Here is a 23,356-nt window from a genome sequence, read left to right as displayed (position 1 = left end):
CCTATCAGTCACACCAAGGTTAAGTATTTGTTTACTTTAGTACGGCAGAAAAAAAAACATATTTTTAATCTCATTTAAAAAAAAAAACATTCTAAAGAAACCTAGATCCCCCTAAACTACCCCTATCAGTCAACACAAAAAGGTATCAAATGCTGGCTCCGCCTTTAGGCAGTGCCTAAATCTGTATATATGACTTTGTTGACATTCACCTCGAACCAGACGAGCGCCCAGAAGATTTATTCCAAAGGTTAATGGCCTTCGCCGAGGATTCCCTACTCACAGCCAACAACCTCAGAGCCATCATGGAGAGAAGGTTACGGAGGACGAAGAGCTTTCTCCGACCCTCGAAAATCTCATAGTGCTGACGTGGTTGAAGCTCATCCATCCGTCACTGCCTCGTATTGTAAAACAAAGGTATAGCACTGAGCCACGCTCTCGGACTCTTGCTTCAATCAAGACAGAAATCTCCCAGGCGTTGAGTTCTCTGATTTCCACTTGGCCAGAGTGCGCGGCTGGCTGGCCTGCGACACACAGGCTACCCGCACGAATAAGACTACAAGGAGCTCCAGGGAAGCGTTGTGGTTCCCGCTACTAAAATTCCTATTCATTCGTAAACGTCTCTTTGGGGAATTTGGTCGTCGGTGAAGCGGGAAACAGTGTAATAATAGACTTTTTTAAAGTCCGTTGGTAGGCTTTTTAGACATTGGCTTTTGCTGTACAACTTAAAATCGAAATCGTGCAAGTGGAACAAGCCGTCCTATCCCACTATCCGCGCGTCCTTTTTTGTTTGCTTCGCCTACTAAAGAAAGTACCCATCAGGGTGGTAAATGTTTTTTAAACGAGATTTGGCCATTTTTCAGTGTCGAGAAACGTGAAATCCTCCATTTCGACGTCCTTAAAACGTGATTTAACTCATCCCGTGAAAGCGTGATTTAGAAGTTTTAAGTCTCCGTGAACGGAGACTTAACTCACGTTTTTGAGTGTGTTGGAAGGAGAATTATACGACCTTTCCGAAATAGATAGATATGTATGCGGTAAATACAAGTGTTTTCGGATTTTGGAAGCGATACTACGGTATTTGCGATCTTCGGACGCGATATTACGGTATTCAAAATTCTGAAACGTGAAAAGGCCATTTCCCGGTTCTTGAAACATGTTCTTTACAACCCTGACCCATTAGATCCCGCTCTTGTTAGGAAAGGTCAAAGAGGGCGACTACTTGGGGTAGGTCTACTGTAAAGAACCAATGGTCGTTGTGACATGCGACTAAAATTTTTCCTCCCGTTTCCATCTGGGATATGGTATAGTACAACGAAAAAGGAATCTTCACAACTACCTCCGATTATATTTATATTACGTACACAGACAATCCGACGTATGCCTGATTTTGTATCCAACATACCAAGACCAAAGACCAATCAGGGATATGATAATCATTTTACAATATTTCCTTCCCAGAAAATATTTTGTAAGTCACAAGTTTCTGTTTTTCTTTAAGAATTTTTCTTAATATTGCCGATAACTATTTTTTTATAATGTATGTAAAGTTATGAATATATAAAATAAGGCTAAACTTGCAGAATACATGCGTCGTAAGGTACATTGCTTTATACCCATAAAGCAAATAACCAAACAAATTAGAAAAAGTTTGTCATAAACAGTGACATGGCTTTCAGAGACCAGCATTCCGTCTTTTAAAATAAGTTACCCATGAACCACTGCGCGCACACCCTGATTTTTGCCGGCGTCCCGTCGTGAAGAAGACGTGAAGAAGCAATTCCGTTCTGGAAGGGACGCGACGCGCGCGGCGTCCTCTTGTAGGCGTCGTGGATCTAAATCACACTTTGAAGTGTAGCCCGAGATATGTGAGTAAGGCCAGGACAACAGAGTTCATCTGTCCATTTGACAGTTAATTGGGAATGCGGGATGACGAGTCATTATGTGAGCGACTTTTATGTTTTTTATTTTCTGAATCTGATGTCTTTTTCGATATTCCCGCACGTATTTTTTTTCTTCCCACTGATTGTCATTTATGTGCGCAGACAAAAACATAACAAAAATAGTAAAGAGTCATATGATAATTTAAATAAACGATCTGTGTTTGGTCGGGTCAGCTCTCGAGTTCTCCAAAACAAGTACATGTTTTCATAGGTGCGAGGATTCCCGTTTTTTTTTTCTGCTTCCCGTTTTTTTTCTGCTTCTGCTAGCACGGAAAATTAAATTAAAACAAAAATTACCGCTTGCTGGTTGAGTAGGACATGGCTAGTGCTTCCCTACGCTGCCTTTAAATGATCTAAATATCAAAATTACCTTTCTAGTTTATTGACCCCATAGCTAGCTTAATGAGGATCTCAAGAAATTATTTCGACATTGCTAAGTGTTTTGATAACGTCAACAGCTCTGCCACGTCAGCTAATAGTTTTATATTCCCGTATTTTATCCGTTGCTGCCGGCAAAAGTGTCATCTAGAAAACAGATCAAATTTCGACAAAATACGATTGTTTCTTCCGAGCGGTCGCTCGCTTTGTACCGGAAACTTGTTTGTCGAGTAAATCACCGGAAACGCTTCCGTACTCGTGTCTTGAATACTAATGGTTTGTCTCTTGGAATAGCGTGCAGAAAAACATGTTTGTACGTGTGTGCTTATATAATAATCAGTCAGAGGCCACTTATCCACCTACCTGGTGCGCGCGCGCATCCACCTCGGTTGCTAAACACGTCTTTCTGAAGACGACCGCTTAGCGCTCATGTCGTTTTGTTATTTCCGCTTACCAGCTCAGGAGGTGCGCATGGGCCATGGGTTTATTCAAGACAATACGTCCATGCAAGCCTTCACGTTTTATTTGTTATTATTCCTCCTACCTTTCCTGGTGGATAGGGATATCTTACACCTTTCTCATATCATATCTAAGACCTGCGCCCCCTCCTAAGCAAATCCTGTCTAAGCGCTAGATTTCAGCCAACCTCAACGCTTTTAAGACATTAAGACATTTTAACAGTTTAATGTGTAGAAATAATGTTAAAGGAGGGGAGAGACTGTAGATTTTTGAAAGTTTTAAAGTTCTTACTTGGTTAACTTCTTCATACACAAATAGATGTAAAGCATAATGCTTAATTGTTTCTGTGAATTCAGGCTTGATGGTGCAAGGAATTCATGCATCAAGCTGATTCTAGATAAGCTAAAAACGAAGGACAACGACTTAGTTCATTAAAAAAAGATGATGAAAGCGTTATAAATATCTCAATTTTGATCGGTTTTCCTTCTGGGCGGAAATTTGCAACTTAAAATACTACCTTCTAATTTATATAAATATAAAGTTAGCTTTAATTTATATATCTCCGCCTGCTCTTTGGCAAAATTTGGCACACACTACAAATTTGACAGTATATTGTTGTTTTGCAGTTATATTCGAAGTCTCTAAATAGAACCGCACATCTTGTATTTGACGCCAAGGCGGGTTTCTGGCAGATGGTGCCAACGTCACGGAAGTATTACTTTGGTGCATAAAAAAGGGCGGATCGTTCAGATTAGTGGAACCTCTATGAGATTTGGCACAGTGATGGAGTATCTCGCACTCAGTAATTCTGGATATGCACCCGACCCCCAAAATGTATACTTGCATTTTTAAAGGGGGGGGGGGGGGGGTAATTTTCCTTTATACTCAATAAAACCGTTACTTGAAAAGCTACGGTCACAAAGCGTTACCAAGTGATAGATATTAACTTTACCTACAGTTTAATGCACAAAAAAAAATAGATCACTCCCAATGGCACTTACAGTTTTGGGATGGAATAAATAATTTTGTTTAATCAGTTTTTAATCAATATAATACTATTTACTACAAAATCTCCAACTTCCATGTGTACTTCTCCTGTATAAAACGCACTTATATCATACTTACCCTGAATTTTCAAAAAAAAAAAAAAATGTAAAAGTAACTATATAGACGAGAAGTATGTTGAAAAATAATCGTTACGTTTGCCTTGAAGACTAGTAGTCTTTTTTCTCGCCCGAGTCCTTCACGGCGCGCTCTCCAGACTTTTTCTTCAACACATTGACCCCTCGACCGGCCTGTACCGGCTTTGATAAGTACCCACAACCCAAAAAATTCATAAATGCAAAATAAACACAACAAGATGAAGATACTCAGGCATCAGTCTAAGGGATAAATGGTCTTGAAGATATGCATCCAACCAAGGTGTTTGAACTACTCTTTAGCCAAATAGACAAATTTCAAATCCAAAAAGGAAAAAAATAAAAATCACTCCTCTCAACAAAACGCCTCAAAATACCACACAAGGGAGAGAGATCAGCAAACACAGCTCAAGACACAAATAGATACCTTTATTCTGATCCTCCAGGTCCATTTCCATGGCCTCAAAACACAATGTCCACTTCTTCAAGGCTTGTGAAACCATTTGGATGCCATTACAGATTGCAACGAATTCTGGGAGCTCCGGGGTAAAATCCACGAGGGAAGGGCCAGTCAACACTCCTCTCCCCAAAGTCAGACAGTTTTTTATAAGTCTTTTCACCCCAAAGCCAAGCAAATCATTTCAAGGGCGTACACAGCCAGAATAGCCGTGTAAACAGTTTTTAAAATCAATTTGGTTTTAGAAAAGACAGCATTTAGGAGAGCTGTGGTGATTAACTGGAAAATTATTTTCTCATCCAGGCAAAGCCAAACAAGAAAAAAAAATCACCATGAATCCACCTTAGTTTGCAAATATCCATAAGCACAGCTCTCAATTATGCCCCAATAGATTTTATGTCCTAGTACACTCTCCCGAAATGCTCATAGCTGTATTTTTAATGAAAAATACCAGCAACCATCATATTGTGCTCACATCAGCACAGCGACAAGGGATTAGAGATGGCACCGCAAAGCACTGTTTGAAAGCTAGGATACCGCTAACTAGGTGTAGCGCTATTTGACGTTGACGACTGTAGAAGACTAAAAATAGGTTAATAATTAAGATTTGGTATGTCAAAACGACCCCTCGCGGAGTTTGAATAACTTTACTAACTTATTTGCGGGCCGAGATACTCAACAGCTTTCTATTGTTTCAATTATTATGGAAATTTTTAACCTCTCAAACAAGAAGTTTTATGTATAATACGCACCCCGATTTTGGAGGTCATTTCACCAGTTCATTCACGTGAAAAAAGTGCGTATCATACATGAGTAAATACGGTAATAGAAGTACTTTTCACAACACTTCACCCGTGACATAGACCCAAGCCCAGTTGCGAATATTTGCAGTTCTAGTAGGAGTGGTTTATTATAGGCCTTGTATCTATCAAGTTTTGTGACCGTAGCTTGAAAAGTGTTGGTTTTATTGAGGGATTTAAGGATAATTTATTCCATTTATATAAAATTGCTAGTATACAATTTTGAGGGGTGGGTTCATATGCAGAATTGCTCAGTGCACAATTATCTACCACAATGCCAAATTTCATACATGCCCCACAAATTTGAACGATGTTGCATCATTTTCTTCCACTGCAAGCTAATTCTCGTCGTACAAAAATATCCGAGTAATGCTCGGTCCTGTAGAAAAACTTGGGATGCTCGCATATCCGCCTTATCTATGCTGTCGGAAAAAAAAATACAAAATCGGCAGAGGTACGAGAGAAATCCCTTCGGGCCAGGCAATAACATGAAAAATCAAAATGACAAAGTAAATTCAAATCCATAAACGCTTTATTTTGATCACTTCCTTTTCTTCTTTTTCTTCTTTTTTGTTCCACTACTCGAACCCAGGCTTAATCCAGCAAGGGCAGTCGCCGCTGACTCCTCCTCCATTGGCTCAGCTGCGTCGGGATCCTCGCTGCCAGCCTGGTGCAAAAAGGTCCCTATTAAGTGACCATAAGCACTCCAAGCAGTCAGGTCAGGGGGGCGCAAAAAGGTCCCCGTAAAGTTACCAACAGCACTGCAAGCAGGTCAGGAGGGGGGGGCAAAAGGAAGGTCCCCGTCAAGTTACCAACAGCACTGCAAGCAGTTCGGGGGGGGGGGGGGGCAAAACGAAGGTCCTCGTAAGTTACCAGCAGCGCTGCAAGCAGGTCGGGGGGGGGGGGCGCATAAAGGTCCCTGTTAAGTTACCAACAGCGCTGCAAGTAGGTCAGGGGGGGGGACGAAGGTCCCCGTTAAATTACCAACACCACTGCAAGCAGGTCAGGGTGGCACAAAAAGAGCGAGCCTTACGTGACAGATTACGCAACAAGATCAAACACTACGTGACAGGGTAACGTGTTAGAATTGAGGGTTCTGTACACTTTTTTATATATATAAAAACCTTTTTTATAAGAACGTCCAGCCTTAGATTTCACCAAATCTTAAGAACATACTAAGGACATGCCGAGGCTCAGATAGCAGAAAAAAAGTATTTCTTTTTAGTCCTGATGCGTTCTAAAATGCAGAATCAAATTGTGCTCTGAGAAACAATCTTATTATTGCTATCGATCATTTGTGTAATTCTCTTCCTAATAATTCATTGGGTATTATATTCTAATATACACTAAAATTTAAGATCATCATAAGAACTGCCCAGCCTCAACTGAAAATTATACGTTCTTATATATAAAATAAGTGTAAAAAGGTAACGCGATAGGATAAGTTGAATACAATGGCTCAAGAGGATTGAGTGTAAAAAGGTAACGCGATAGGATAAGTTGAATACAATGGCTCAAGTGGATTGAGTGTAAAAAGGTAACGCGATAGGATAAGTTGAATACAATGGCTCAAGAGGATTGAGTGTAAAAAGGTAACGCGATAGGATAAGTTGAATACAATGGCTCAAGTGGATTGAGTGTAAAAAGGTAACGCGATAGGATAAGTTGAATACAATGGCTCAAGTGGATTGAGTGTAAAAAGGTAACGCGATAGGATAAGTTGAATACAACGGCTCAAGAGGATTGAGTGTAAAAAGGTAACGCGATAGGATAAGTTGAATACAATGGCTCAAGAGGATTGAGTGTAAAAAGGTAACGCGAAAGGATAAGTTGAATACAATGGCTCAAGAGGATTGAGTGTAAAAAGGTAATGCGATAGGATAAGTTGAATACAATGGCTCAAGAGGATTGAGTGTAAAAAGGTAACGCGATAGGATAAGTTGAATACAATCGCTCAAGAGGATTGAGTGTAAAAAGGTAACGCGATAGGATAAGTTGAATACAATGGCTCAAGAGGATTGAGTGTAAAAAGGTAACGCGATAGGATAAGTTGAATACAATGGCTCAAGAGGATTGAGTGTAAAAAGGTAACGCGATAGGATAAGTTGAATACAATGGCTCAAGTGGATTGAGTGTAAAAAGGTAACGCGATAGGATAAGTTGAATACAATGGCTCAAGAGGATTGAGTGTAAAAAGGTAACGCGATAGGATAAGTTGAATACAATGGCTCAAGGGGATTGAGTGTAAAAAGGTAACGCGATAGGATAAGTTGAATACAATGGCTCAAGAGGATTGAGTGTAAAAAGGTAACGCGATAGGATAAGTTGAATACAATGGCTCAAGATGATTGAGTGTAAAAAGGTAACGCGATAGGATAAGTTGAATACAATGGCTCAAGAGGATTGAGTGTAAAAAGGTAACGCGATAGGATAAGTTGAATACAATGGCTCAAGAGGATTGAGTGTAAAAAGGTAACGCGATAGGATAAGTTGAATACAATGGCTCAAGAGGATTGAGCGTGAAAAGGTAACGCGATAGGATAAGTTGAATACAATGGCTCAAGAGGATTGAGTTTTAAAAGGTAACGCGATAGGATAAGTTGAATACAATGGCTCAAGAGGATTGAGTGTAAAAAGGTAACGCGATAGGATAAGTTGAATACAATGGCTCAAGAGGATTGAGCGTGAAAAGGTAACGCGATAGGATAAGTTGAATACAATGGCTCAAGAGGATTGAGTTTTAAAAGGTAACGCGATAGGATAAGTTGAATACAATGGCTCAAGAGGATTGAGTGTAAAAAGGTAACGCGATAGGATAAGTTGAATACAATGGCTCAAGAGGATTGAGTGTAAAAAGGTAACGCGATAGGATAAGTTGAATACAATGGCTCAAGAGGATTGAGTGTAAAAAGGTAACGCGATAGGATAAGTTGAATACAATGGCTCAAGAGGATTGAGTGTAAAAAGGTAACGCGATAGGATAAATTGAATACAATGGCTCAAGAGGATTGAGTGTAAAAAGGTAACGCGATAGGATAAGTTGAATACAATGGCTCAAGAGGATTGAGTGTTAAAAGGTAACGCGATATGATAAGTTGAATACAATGGCTCAAGAGGATTGAGTGTTAAAAGGTAACGCGATAGGATAAGTTGAATACAATGGCTCAAGAGGATTGAGTGTAAAAAGGTAACGCGATAGGATAAGTTGAATACAATGGCTCAAGAGGATTGAGTGTAAAAAGGTAACGCGATAGGATAAGTTGAATACAATGGCTCAAGAGGATTGAGTGTAAAAAGGTAACGCGATAGGATAAGTTGAATACAATGGCTCAATTGGATTGAGTGTTAAAAGGTAACGCGATAGGATAAGTTGAATACAATGGCTCAAGAGGATTGAGTGTAAAAAGGTAACGCGATAGGATAAGTTGAATACAATGGCTCAAGAGGATTGAGTGTAAAAAGGTAACGCGATAGGATAAGTTGAATACAATGGCTCCAGAGGATTGAGTGTAAAAAGGTAACGCGATAGGATAAGTTGAATACAATGGCTCAAGAGGATTGAGTGTAAAAAGGTAACGCGATAGGATAAGTTGAATACAATGGCTCAAGAGGATTGAGTGTAAAAAGGTAACGCGATAGGATAAGTTGAATACAATGGCTCAAGAGGATTGAGTGTAAAAAGGTAACGCGATAGGATAAGTTGAATACAATGGCTCAAGAGGATTGAGTGTTTAAAGGTAACGCGATAGGATAAGTTGAATACAATGGCTCAAGAGGATTGAGTGTAAAAAGGTAACGCGATAGGATAAGTTGAATACAATGGCTCAAGAGGATTGAGTGTAAAAAGGTAACGCGATAGGATAAGTTGAATACAATGGCTCAAGAGGATTGAGTGTTAAAAGGTAACGTGATAGGATAAGTTGAATACAATGGCTTAAGTGGATTGAGTGTAAAAAGGTAACGCGATAGGATAAGTTGAATACAATGGCTCAAGAGGATTGAGCGTGAAAAGGTAACGCGATAGGATAAGTTGAATACAATGGCTCAAGAGGATTGAGTGTAAAAAGGTAACGCGATAGGATAAGTTGAATACAATGGCTCAAGAGGATTGAGTGTAAAAAGGTAACGCGATAGGATAAGTTGAATACAATGGCTCAAGAGGATTGAGTGTAAAAAGGTAACGCGATAGGATAAGTTGAATACAATGGCTCAAGAGGATTGAGCGTGAAAAGGTAACGCGATAGGATAAGTTGAATACAATGGCTCAAGAGGATTGAGTTTTAAAAGGTAACGCGATAGGATAAGTTGAATACAATGGCTCAAGAGGATTGAGTGTAAAAAGGTAACGCGATAGGATAAGTTGAATACAATGGCTCAAGAGGATTGAGTGTAAAAAGGTAACGCGATAGGATAAGTTGAATACAATGGCTCAAGAGGATTGAGTGTAAAAAGGTAACGCGATAGGATAAATTGAATACAATGGCTCAAGAGGATTGAGTGTAAAAAGGTAACGCGATAGGATAAGTTGAATACAATGGCTCAAGAGGATTGAGCGTGATAGTGTGACACAATAGGAGACTGGTGCCTAGAGATCACGTGAGTTTTTGGGTGGCAAATTCGAGCATGAATAAACACCGAAATGAATGCCCCCGTCACCCCAGAAAACGACGAAAAAATAAAACCTTTCACTGACATTAATACTTTTCGGACAAGTGAGCTTTTATTATACCTTATTCGCAGATGCTAAATAAAGCCTGAGCGCGCACGACAGTGCTGAAAAACAAAAGACTAGTTCCAGTACCGCGCGGTTAAACCAGCCTTTTTGTTTTGAAATGGCGGCGTTTTACCGGCGAACTGTCACATTTTGGCGAACGCTAAGAAAACTAGATCAAACCTAAGGCTAAAATTTTCTTCATGACTCCCTCATTATCAAACAAATCTGTCATCTTTTGTACAGTATGGTTTTAATGCTGTACAGTAAGTTAAAACAGCGACCGAAGTCAGCCTTTCGTACCTATACTCGAACGATTCAACACTGAGATTTTTTGTTTTTGCCAGAACACGCGCATGCGCATACGTTATTCAGCACTGTCAGCGCGCACTAGTATGCCTCTCAAAAAGCCACGTGATTCTTACCTCTTCACTTGTTTTAGCTTCTCTACCTCCGGTCACTGGCGCCAGTCTCTCTCGTCCCTCGAAATGGCGGCGGACTAGTGACAAATTTAAATTTAATTAGGAAAAAGGACTCGGGTAAAAGACGTCGAATCTCATAGTCGCCGTATATCCATCTTCAAGCAAAAAGAAATTCTGTCAATTGTACCTGGAATAGGCCATTCCAGCTGCAAGCTTGCGCGCGCATTACGATAGAAACCTACCTCAACTACCAGAGTGCACTGTGTGGCTTTTCAATCTTGCACCTAACAAAGCGTGCACTGCATGACGGTGGTTGAGGTAGGTTTCCATGTCGAGTGAGCCCGCAACCCTTGGTGCCAGAGCCTCAAGACTTCTCTCGTCCAGTGACGCTCGTCGAGGCATTTTGGCTGAGCATTTCTGGACGGGAGAAGTCTGGAGGCTCTGGTACCCAGGGTTGTGCGCCCACATACCTAGAATGGCCTATTGCAGCCATTGGCTGAATTTATTAAGATTCACAATCAATGGAGTCTTATCCGGACCGCTATATAAGGCTTTCCACCTTGGGGTTGGGGTAATGGGATCTCATAGGAGGGTAGGTGGGGAATGGGGTCATACAGGGGGAGGGCGGGGAATGGGCTTACTCAGGGAAGGAAGGTATTGAGTCAAACTGAGGGGGGGGGGGGGGATAGGATCACCTGGTGCACTTTCCATCAGGTCAAATAACTTGAGTCCTTGTTTCTCTCCTCCAAGGGCGAGCATGAAGGGTGAGTCGGGACAACACGAAGCACTCAGAATATGCCCCTGGAACAGAATACGACACAGAAAAGTGAATGAAATATGGGCAGAATACGATCCAGGGAAAGTAAACCAAACACGGCCCAGAATATGGCACAGAGAAAGGGCTGGGAAACATCAACATCTAGATTGGATATATAGATTTAAAATTGCCTGGGCGCCGACTTGTTGCTCTTAGTGTGTGTGACTTAGAGCTGCTAAGCAGACCATGCTAGGGTTTGAAACTTTAAAGTTGGTTTAAAAGGGAATTTATAAATAAATAAAAAAAACAGACCAATGAAAATGGCGATGACTGCATGACATTTGAGTAGTAATAGTGGTGGAAAAAGAAATCAGTCAATTCATCATAATTGAAGTCATTTCTAAGTCATTTTTGGTGTCACTTTTTACCCCACTTACCATCTGCATATCTCGTGTCAAGATAAATGATGGCTTGTTATCCTGGGAAAGGAAGAGATATAATTAAAGTAGTAAAGCCTGGCATCTATGGTTATTCCTTTGCTTTTTTTTTACAAAATTTACAAAAAAAAGTTCTATTGTATTAGGCAATTTTTTCAGTGTCAGACTTTTTTTCAAAAACAAGAAATAGCTTGCTACTCAGTCTGTTTTACAATGGAAATGCTTATGAGAGAGCACAATTTGTTATGCCTAAAATGGCCAGAAGTTAACAAATAAAAAAAGTTACCTTAATATCCCATACTTTCATACTACCATCGGCAGAAGCGGTCACTAAGCAGTTCGGCACTTGTGAACTCAGTACAAGACCTTAAAATAATAAAGGGGGCACATGAGCCACAGGTATCCCAAACATGTGACTGTCATATATAATAGCGTTACTACACAGGCATCCCAAACAGTTAACGTCATGCTAGCCTTACAACACAGGTATCCCAGGCTTACATGTTGTTCATGTTGTTCATATGCTTGGGATACCTGTGTAGTAACACATGTAAATGTTATGTTTACATTGCTTATATAAAACCTCCCCACCCTTCTCCCCCTTTGGAACAGCCACTGCATGTCCAAACATCAAACATCATACAAACATCACAAAATTGCTTTCACGAAAGGGCATGTGCTTAAAGTAAACCTGCTGACTGCTGACTGACAAGCGAGAATTTAGGCGCTTAGTCTTAGACAAACACAAGCAAAAACAAGAGAAAAACATGTCATGTGGCTGCACATGGTTTCCCTCAGCCAGGTCATCACAGACCACAGTATTGTTTATGGTCTGCTCGCAGGGGGCAGGAGGGGAGGGGCTTCCACCAAGAAGAGCAATTAATTCATACATACTGTACACCTTCCAATGGTTTGTGGTGATCTGAGTGCCCATGAAGAAAACCAGGCTCAACATTTGTTTTTACTGGTATTGACCAAGAAGGGGCAGCACGCAGTTTAAACTATTACAGTTTGTTACTCTCACCTGCTATGGCAGAATCATGGGCATTGATGGTAAACACAGGAGCATCTGTGCGCACATCACAACAATATACGAACCCATTATCTGTACTGCTCTGAAACAAAAACAATTTAGGCAAAAATAATTTACCAAAAACCAAATTTCCATTGTTATACTTGGATACTGGCATAGCAGTGGAGTGCTCAGTATTTTACTGTTTGAAAATGTTGTTGGGTAATTTCTTTCAGGGAGAACATTGAAAGCATATTTGTAAATGCTGTGCTTAGAAAAACGAGAAAATCCAGATATTGTTATTCTAAATAGAAATATAGAATTCAGCACAAAGGGTTGCAAGTTTCTTATCACAAAAATGCATTTTAATTTGAACCAAAATGAGAAAACAGTAGAAAATCCACAACAGAATAGAGCTCAAGTAGTTTGTGACTATGTTCATTCAACCATTGAAATTTTTTTGAATCTCTTGTTTGGGGCATAACCACTTACCAGAAAGTTAAACGGAGAAAAGTGATTCCATATGACTCTCTCTACTTCACCATTAAATTTCCAGGACTTTATATTGCTCTGAAATGAGAAGGAAAAACTCAGCAATCAAAATAACTGAATAATCCAAATTTGTGCTGGAAAAAGAGAGCTGTGACATGATGAGGAGAAATGGATTTAGAACTTTTACCTCCGGACTTCTGCAGTCCACAACTTTAGCTCTTCTGCAAGGCAAATTTTTTTTGGATAAAAATAAGTGTTTTATCCTGAGCAAGAGTACTGCAATTCATAAAAACAAAGTTATATTCATCACTTAATTTGAAAATCATGTTTTCTCAATTTTCTGACTGAAAATAAAATGAGTGACTCAGACCCAAGCACCCAAATTCTGTATGTAGGACTTACTTATCAAATGATCCTGCAAGACTTATTTATCAAATGATCCTGCAAGACATATTTATCAAATGATCCTGCAAGACTTGTTCATCAAATGATCCTGCAAGACTTGTCAAATTATCCTACAAGACTGACTTACTTATCAAAAGATCCCGTAAGTAAAGATTGTGGTTCATAGGGGTGAAATTCTAGTGACTGGACCTGTGAAAACAGATATAGAAACTAGATATGAACAAAGCTTCACTTGGAGTATCAAGAATTAACAACCACTTAACAACACCATATGAGCCTTTATCGGCCATTCTCCCAGTGTACACTTGTTGCATTGAGGTGTAAGAGAGCTGGATAATTTACCAGCCAGACAAATACCCCCAGGGTATTTGTCTGGCTGGTAAATTATTACTTACTAATCTTCAAATACTAGGCTTTTTCATATGATACCTATGACTGCGCACCCCTCCTCCCCCTCAGCTGGGTGCAAGCCTGATCCTTATAGACTTTGAAAATAAAAAGTACTTTGAAAGTAAAGTCTTGCTTTTGAAGTTCACTTTATACTTCATTTCAAAACTATTGATAGCAAATCATAATAAAATGATGGTTGCAATTTATTTCTTTGTTTGAGTTTTTGCTGGACTTACTTTGTCTTTATGATGGCCAAGAACATGAACAGCTTTTGCATGATTCAGATCCCACAAAATAACCGAGTGGTCTGCCGAAGCACTTGCTAAAACATTTCTGTAGAGAAAAGCAACAACATGAACATCTAAATTATAGAAGTTTTTACTCATTTCTGTCATTTGACAAACACATAAATTGTCACAAAGCACATGTCAGCAATACCCCTCACAGGGCTTCTGGAATTACGCAGGAAAAACCCAAAATGACGCATGATTCTTTGCTAAATTACGCGGAAAATCAATTGTTACGAGCTAAATTACGTGTTTCTTTAAAAATAAAAATTTTGCAGGATTCTTTACTGAATTGCGTGCTAAATTACATGGAATATCAACTGTTACGCCCAAACTACATTTTGTACCGAAGGAAAGCACGAAATAACTTGAAAAGGTTAATTTTTTTAACGAAAATATCTAGCCACCAGCCAATTAAAAAAAAGATATTTTATTGTTAGTCCTAGGCCTTTGCGGTTTAGCATAGAACGCCTAGTCATTTTATTTGTTTTCAAAATTCAATTCGAAATATCACACTCTTGCAAAGAATATCTCTCTTTTTTTATGAGAAATAGAGGTAAGAACCCTAAAAGAACACATCAGCTGTGCACTTAAATGTTTTGTCTTTCAAAATTTAGCCAAATTACGCAGGATTACATGGAAATTTGTGGTTTACGCGGATAAAGCCAAATTATGCGCTTCCGCACAAGCGCGTAATTCCAGAAGCCCTGCCCTCATGTTGTTTTTATTTAAAGCTGCATTGTCACCAGTTTACTACCATTTGATTACGTAAATTCTCCAATGATTTTTAATTGAAAATGTGAAAAATATTTCAAAATTGTAAAATTAGTTTGTCTATTGGATGTTTCTTTGAAGATGTGACTGATAAATTAAAGTGGACGGCTTGTTTAAAGTGCTGCTTTTAAAAGATTTCTTTGTCTCTTGCCGGTTGAGGTTTCCGTAGACCCTCTGGAAGTAAACTGGTGACAATGCGGCTTTAATATTGAAAGACAAATTAAATGCAGAAATTCACAATGACCACCTATACTGTGAATACAAAATTCTCAAAACAATCACAATAGTCTCTTTATTTGCTAGGATGACAAAATGGCAGCTGACTATTTTTAAAGATGGGGTACAGCTGCTGTAACTGATGCAATGGGGGATTTGATGTACTGCAGTATTAGCAGCTTACGTGGAATCTCACCTCACATTATGGTTCCAGGATAAATCCAAGACAGCACCAGTATGACTAATTGTTTCGTTTGTACTCTTTGATTTCTATAAATCAAATCATATTGTTTAAAGGCATGCACTGTTGAAGGCATGCACACAGGGAGGGGGGGGGGGTGCAAGGTGCACAAGCACCCCCCTGGCAGCCAAAATGGGGTCATTTCTTATCCAAGAACTGTCAAAATTAGGTGTTTTTTTCCAATAAAACACCCTATGACTGCGCACCCTCTGGTATGGCATTTATACAAATGCCATAACATTTTTAGTTGAGTGTAGAGCCACATTCTGTTCTTCATGTCCAGTCCACAAGACACAAAACATTTTCACAAGGTGGCCATGAAATAAAATTTGTGTTGATTGCAAATCACTCTAAATCATACACAGTGTTTTTTACTAAGAAATTTAGGCAATTTATAAAAATATTTCAAAAGGTTGCACTTTTAAGAATCCATGATTTATGAAATGCAAAGTTCTGATCTCATAAATTATGTAAAGGTTTGGGGGCACAAATAAGAATAAAAGAGTTTTCTGATGTGTTGGATTACTTATTAGATAACTGTAATGCATTTGAAATATGTGTGTAAATGGGACAAACTTATGGAGGTAGTTGCTAACAGCTCCCCCTCCCACCCATCTACACAGGGCTTCTGGAATTACGCGCACATGTCAGCAATACCCCTCACAGAGCTTCTGGAATTACGCAGGAAAAACCCAAAATTATGCGGGATTCTTTGCTAAATTACGCGGAAAATCAATCTTTACGCGCTAAATTACGCGGGATTTTGCAACACATGTTTCTTTAAAAATCAAAATTTTGCAGGATTCTTTACTGAATTACGCGCTAAATTACATGGAATATCAACTGTTACGCCCAAACTACATTTTGTACCGGAGGAAAGCACGAAATAACTTGAAAAGGTTAATCTTTTGAACGAAAATATCTTAGGCGAGTTTTCATTGGCTCCTAGCCACCAGCCAATCAAAAAGGTATTTTATTATTATTCCTAGACCTTCGCGGTTTAGCAAATAATGCCTAGTCATTTTATTTGTTTTCGAAATTCAGTTCTAAATATTGCACTCTTACGAAGAATATCTGTCTTTTTTTTATGAGAAATAGAGGTAAGAACCCTAAAAGAACACATCAGCTGTGCACTCAATGTTTTGTCTTTCAAAATTAAGTCAAATTATGTGGGATTACGGGGAGAAACCCAAACTACAAACCCTGTCCGACCGCCATTACCGAATTTTGCATAAATCCTAGGTAATCCAGCCCCCTTATCCTGAAACATTATCAGTTATAAGCACCGTCTACTAAAATATGTCCCAATGGTGTTTTTAAAGGGGTAGCGATGGTTAAATCTAAGACTTGCTACACTACAAAAAAGAAGGGAAAACCTGTTTCATGGTAACAACATAAAACGAATAGCGTTTAACAAAATCAGAGGCTCCAAGATACCTAAAATTAAAAAAAAAATAGACTTGCATAAAAAACTCCGAGATTTCAAGACTTTGCGAAATTTTTGAGAGTGTTGAAATTTCGAGATCCATTGCTACCAATATTTATGTATACCAATCATTTTTAACAGGCTGTCACCTTCTTATGTTTTCGCCGTTTCCCGAGGGTGGCAACAGGCTCCAGGGTGTCAACAACATCTAGATCCCAAATATCGATGAAAGGTTCCATGGTACCAACTGCTACATAGTTACCTAAATAAGAAAAATAACAAAGCATTCTGTTTTTGCATAGCATTGATATGTATCGTAAAGCCTGACACCCCCTAATATAGCGGAATGGATTAGGGGGTCCTGACCAGGGGCGTAGTCAGTGGGGGTGGCCCAGGGGGCCCCCTTCTAGCAGCCAAAAATACAGTAAATGTATGAATCATCATCTATAATACAGGAGAAAATGCCTTGTAAGGGTCTTATGAGCCCCCCTGTTAAAAATCCTGGCTAGGCCGCTGCTGACATAAGCTATTAGATGCTTCATTTATCATTCTATACAAACAAATAGACAAAATGAGACTCAAAGGAGGTTGGATATCCACCCCCTCCCCCTGAAACGCTAAATTGGAAACCCTAGGCAGATTTACCTCTTGTCTGTTCACTGCTTGGATCATAATCCAACCACTCCGTGACTAGCGGGAAAGACTCCAGTAGAATGTCATGATGAACATAGTGATTTTCTTCCTCCTCATCCCAAACTATGAAATACAAAGTGCATTTAGCAGTAAAACGTCATCTTTATACAATTGCTTTTTACAAGGTACAGCGAATATAATTCCACACAGAGCCAAAACAAAACAAGCTTTCAATGACCAAGTGTTATGCCAGACAGTACTGCCAGTTTCAGTTACAGTACTTTCCTTCCAACATAGAGTCTTCTTTTATCAGAGTCTATCAATTGCAACACTCATAATTCACTTTTTTTTCCTCTAAGGAAAGGTGCTTTATTAGCCGAGGCAGTTGGGGAGTTACTTATTTGGGGAAGGCACTTATTTGAAGGAGGTGCTTATTTGGGGGAGGTGCTTATTTGGGGTAGGTACTTATTTGAAGGAGGTGCTTATTTGGGGGAGGTACTTATTTGAAGGAGGTGCTTATTTGAAGGAGGTGCTTATTTGAAGGAGGTGCTTATTTGGGGGAGGTGCTTATTTGAAGGAGGTGCTTATTTGGGGGAGGTACTTACTTGGAGGGGGTGCTTATTTGGGGGAGATGCTTATTTGAAGGAGGTGCTTATTTGGGGGAGGTACTTACTTGGAGGAGGTGCATATTTGGGAGGGATGCTTATTCCAACAATAAGCATCCCTCCTGTATCAAAGCCACATTGTCACCAGTTTAGCTCAACAGTTAAAATAGAAGCTATTAGAATCTGTGCTATTTAACAGGCCATCCGCTCTTAATTATCAATTACTTCCTAAAAAAAAACTTCCAAAAGACACACTATTTTCACTGGAATATGTTTCGTGTTTCCTGTTAAATATCATCGGAGATTGTTAGGTAATCTACCTGAAGTAAACTGGTGTCAATGCGGCTGTAAGAAATCACATGACTTTCAGGGTTGAAGACTTGTGCTTGCTCCAGCTTTTAGCGGCAACATAACAGCAACAGATAGTGTATTTGACAAAAAGGGCTTAGTTTCGTTGAAGATGTAATTTTCTCATCAATCTTTGGGGCTACAGACAGCCATTTCTGTCCGTCTAATTTTGGCTTGAATTTGCCACTGTAAAAGTCAGGTGACTTCTTAGTGCAAGTAGTCTATTATGGTACTGGGGGATTGAATGAATCTTTAATTATTCTGGCCATACAAAGTGCAAGTCAATGCAGGCTGTGAAAAGTTTAAATCTTTGGACAGCTTGTGCTTCATTTGGCAAGGGAAAATGTACACTAGAGAAAAAGCCTTCAGGCTACGAACGAAAAATATCGTTCGACAGATTATGCAGAACACTTTTACGATATTCAGAGCGATATCAGGTTTCTACAAGAAACGATCTCCAATTTTCAAGATCATTTCTCCAAAAGCAATATCGTTCTTCCGAAGAGAAGATCATTCTTCCTGTTTTTTGAATCGTTTATTGTTTTTCTGATTTTCAGGATTTTCTTTTTTCCAAAGAAAAGATTGGCCTCACAAAGAAAAGAACTTCTTTCTGGGATTTGAAAAACGTTTAACAGTGCAAAAAAAAAAAAAAAACCCGAATGCAAAAACATTCTTCCAATTTTGATAATCGTTACCAAAAAGACAACATCGCTCTCTTGAGAAATGCTTGGTTTGTTAATTTAAATTTTGAGCTATATTTCAGCTTAGTCTGTGTGACATGAAAGCTGGAAATTTGTTGTTTTGCAAATATGACAAGTAAAGTTTAAAAGCCGACTCGCTTTCTTATTTGCATACGGCTCATGATCAATTTGAACACTTTACCTATCGCGATGATCGTTATGGCAAATTAAAGCTCAGATATTGACGTCACAGTAAAGTTGTGGTCGCCATTAACATTTCATTGTTTTGGAAAGACAAGAATATCAAAAGCTTTTCTTAACTTGCATACGACATACGACGATCTTTATGGAACGCGACTATCCTAATGACAAAAGAAAGCTGGGGTATACAGATATAGAGGACTATTTTAAGATAAGTCAGTTTGATGCGCGAGTTTGGTAACAAGCAGGAACTGTTATATTTTTGTCGCCACAGTTAACTGGTTGTTGTATTGCAAAGACAAATAGAGTCGACTCGCTTTCTTAATTTGCATATGGCTCAAACTAATTTGTCGATTCTGACTCTGTAAGTTATCAAGTGTTGCTCTCTTCAAGAAAAGCCCAAAAAAACGGCTTCTTCTAAATTCCACATAGGGCCCGCGACTTCTGATATTAGATACATTTTTTGGGGACAAGATTTATAAAAACCTCCCAAATATCTAGGAAATTATTTCAAACTTTAAGATTGTCTTCCGAATTTCTAGAAACGATCTTCCGAATTATTAGAATGTTCTCCCGAACTTCAAGAAAACGATCTTCCAAATTTTAAGAATAATCCTCCGAACTTTCCAAATTATAGAGAACTATCTTCCGAACTTTTTAAGAGTTTTTTTTCTAATTTAAAGGGAACAAACTTCCGAATTTAAAAAAACATGCTTCAATTGTGCCCTGGGAACAAGATCGTTTATCACAATATAACGTTCCCTCATTATGGAAAAAGCGTTTGCTGATCTTCCAGATTTGCCCAAAAACATTTTTCGCTAGTGTATGTTTCCCTTGCCGGGTCACATCTTGTCTTGAATGGTTTCCCGGTTCAATAGAAGTTTGCTGAATGCAGCAGCTCAAATCAGTCAGCTTTCACCAAAACTTGCATTCTGGCATTCCATCTAAAGTGCATGCAAGCAAATATCTATGCTTTCCTTTGACATGGGCTTAGTAAAGGATCAGGAATTACTTGTCAAATTTAAAGATTACGGGAGAATATAAACTTTACCATATATTTCCAAGTTGCAAAATTCATCTTCGACTTGGCCTGTTATTACAAGGTTATCAGATGGTTTGATTTCCCAGTCTTGTTTCTCATCCTCTTCATCCGGCTGCAAGCCATAACATATACCATAAACAACTAACAAGAAAAGCAAAGCACTCAGTGAAGCTACCTGCAAGAAATGCCACAATACAAATAAAAGTTACTGCAATATTGAGTAATCTGTGAACTTACTCTTTATTAAATTCCTAGAGACAAGATACATTTGTGTCATTCAAAAGCCTTGAGATGTTTTTAATGCTCTACACTTTGGTGGCTCCCAATAGAGCCATCTCACTGCATGCGTTGACCAATCAGAGGGTACAAAATGTGTTGTGTTAAAATATAGAACTTGATAGACAGAAGTGTGAAATGGTTTTGGCATTTTTGCAATGGCTGGTGAAAGTTCACAAAATACTCAATATAAAAATAAGTAACAGACAATGAATGATCCTAAGTTAGTAAACTCACATCATCCTTAAGAAGGATGTATGGGTCGTCTTTGTTTGAGGCGTAGTAGGTCAAACCGGCCATCCCAGCTCCCTCCATTCGAACACCTATAACATTCAGTGAATAAATTAGTCACAAATCTCAACAATATCAAATCCCTCCCTTATAATTCATCTCAAGTTTACAGGTCGTCCCTAAGGAATTTGTCTGCAAGTGGACAAGGAGATCAAACCGGTTAAATACGGCACAAAGTCAAGTAAAAAATGTTTATATAAAGCCATAAAGCTTTTAACTGTTTTCAATCAAGCCAAATTCTTCAGCACCAGGTTCTTGGAAGTAACCTATGGCATCATTAATCTCCGATTTGCAGGAAACATTTTTCTACGTTTTACTACTGTACCTTCTTCTTGATCTTCCTGATCCAGGTCATATTCTCGTATGATTTCTTCCAGAGTTTCATCTTCCTCTGTTTTCTCCTTCTTTATTTTTACATCTGTTTTGCTATCTTCATCTTTAACTGTGGTATTTCTTGATTTTTCTTGTTCTTCTTCCTCTTTTGACCTTTGCACAAATATTTGATGGTAAACATTGCATTTGTTTGCAAACTACAGTAAATCTCACAATACTTTGTCACTGCAAAAAGCTGAATGGAATCTATACTGCCCAAAACGTAGCAGGGAGACAGAAACACTTTTTCCTGCTATTTCTGGAACCTGTCCTCGAAGAAATCAGTATCGCCCCACGATTTTCACAGTTGCTATTCGTCTACTTGGTAGCAGGTATTTTGAGCATGGAGAAAAGTGAGATTGTGGAAAAAGACCTCTGCTGTTTTGTCCATTGTTTTTTTTTATACTAGGTCCATAATAACCATGTTAACCTGTCCACCCAGGTTGTTTCATGTGACTGAAATGTCACTTTTTGACATGATGTTGAATCACATGCTTGATACAGACTCTTCTGGTAGAAGTCTTTCTCTCTCCCCTGTATCATTTTTCACAGTGTTTTGGGAGAGTTCTTCTAGCAGATAGCAAAGTTTAGAGTCAGGTGGTTAGAGAAAAGGACCATCTATTTTCTCACATTACTTTATGAATTAACCAATCAATTAATTGATATGATTACTCAATAATTCACTAGTTAGTTATTCATTATTTCTAAATGTTTCTTCTCACCCACCTTAGCTTGTCTCTAGCATCTTCAATGAGTTCTTCTATTTCTTCTTTTGATAAAGCAACCTTAAACACAAGAATAAAGCCCAAATGAAGTATTTTTGGTCACTCAAAACTTAAAGCTGCATCTTCACCAGTTTACTTCCATTCAATAACATACAGAAAACATGAAAAAATATTTCAAAATTTAAAAAGTAGATTGTCTATTGGAAGTTTCTTTAAGGATGTGACTGATGTTTTAGAGTGAATGGCCTCATTGAGGTTTCTGTTAGCCCTCCCAAAGTAAACTGGTGATAATGCGGCATTAATCCAATACTACTCTTCAATTCACACAACAGTAGAAACAGCTTATGCTGAGCCTTAAAATATGTACCAGTCAATCTGGAAACCTGTTATTGGGCTTTGCCCAATAACAAAGGTTATTATAAAATAACTTCATATCGGGCTTTGCTTTGGCTTCACCTTTTTGTTTTGTTTTTAATAGTCTTTCCAATTAAGTAGGTAGATTGAAGACATATATCTTTGGACAAACTGGCAGATTCTTTTGACCTCTGTTGATAATTTTTTATTAAAAAAAAAACTCTTTTTTTATCAGAGAGCATGCATGTTGTTTATTGGAAAGTGCAAGTCAGTAGCGCACACTGAACCACACTTAGTCCTAAAGATTCAAGAAATGTAAAAGCATACAATTCCAGAGCAGTCATGCTTGGAAAAGTCTTATGTTGTAATTCCAGGCTGAATCAGCCCTAATTATTGCTACTAAAATTAAATGTACAACATTGATTGATTAATTTTTTTTTGTGATGGTTTTATTATCAGGAAATGCTATGGTATGTCAATGAAATGCATCTACCGACTAGTATTATTTACTCAAGTAAAGCTAAATGGCTCATTTCTTCAACAAGTCCATTAAACAACATCATTTATTTAAGTATAATTCTTACTGTACACGCCAGTAAAAGAAAGTATGAAGTTTAATGAGACTCAATAAAGAATGAACTGTAATAACAATGACACCACGTTAAAACACAAAACATTACAACTGCTAGCGAAACGTTTGATGTTTGTTTTCGATAAAACTGGCCCCAAATGATGATTGATATGCTCACCTTGTCTGGTATACGTTTGGCAGCTCCACGCTTCACCCATGCGGTGCATGTTATCATGGTCGATATACGGCAGTTATGGGTCTATCTATACACAGGTAACACTAAAAAATCATGTAAAAAACAAAAAATCTAAAAGCTTTCATGTAGCCACTCCATTTCACGTGGGCTCGTAGCACGGCTGGGAAGGACTGGGTAATAGAGAAACCGCTGACATTTCCTGCAAAACTGACACCACAGGTAGCCCAATCCCATGGTTTGAAAATGTCACCGAATGAAACATACGAAAGTGAAATGTTAAATGCATTCCCTTAAACATAAAGTTTTCTAGACTATGCTT

At 38.6% G+C, this 23,356-nt stretch overlaps 1 protein-coding gene across 2 annotated transcripts; it reads right to left on the bottom strand.

Annotated features, from left to right (window-relative positions):
- Window positions 1–5,687: 5,687 nt before the first annotated feature.
- Window positions 5,688–23,234, bottom strand: LOC5511401 (periodic tryptophan protein 1 homolog). 2 transcript variants are annotated; one of them, XM_032380692.2, is made up of 18 exons: window positions 23,020–23,234; window positions 21,918–21,976; window positions 21,145–21,305; window positions 20,766–20,851; window positions 20,262–20,427; window positions 17,389–17,499; window positions 16,893–17,005; window positions 15,273–15,346; window positions 14,036–14,132; window positions 13,537–13,598; window positions 13,192–13,225; window positions 13,005–13,082; window positions 12,525–12,615; window positions 11,787–11,866; window positions 11,501–11,542; window positions 11,002–11,107; window positions 10,310–10,383; window positions 5,688–5,840 (listed from the first exon to the last, which is right to left on the bottom strand). In XM_032380692.2, the coding sequence occupies exons 1-18, from the start codon at window positions 23,074–23,076 to the stop codon at window positions 5,715–5,717; spliced, it is 1,617 nt and encodes a 538-aa protein (XP_032236583.2). In that variant the 5' UTR covers window positions 23,077–23,234; the 3' UTR covers window positions 5,688–5,714. The 2 variants fall into 2 exon arrangements, with proteins under 2 accessions (XP_032236583.2, XP_032236586.2); XM_032380695.2 differs by having other exon boundaries at window positions 20,262–20,364; window positions 23,020–23,233.
- Window positions 23,235–23,356: the final 122 nt, after the last annotated feature.

The sequence above is a fragment of the Nematostella vectensis genome, chromosome 15 (genome assembly GCF_932526225.1).
Source record: "Nematostella vectensis chromosome 15, jaNemVect1.1, whole genome shotgun sequence".
In the NCBI taxonomy this organism is placed as follows: Eukaryota; Metazoa; Cnidaria; class Anthozoa; order Actiniaria; family Edwardsiidae; genus Nematostella; species Nematostella vectensis.
Note: the sequence above shows the minus strand (reverse complement) of the source record. Positions and strands in the feature narration are given on the sequence as shown.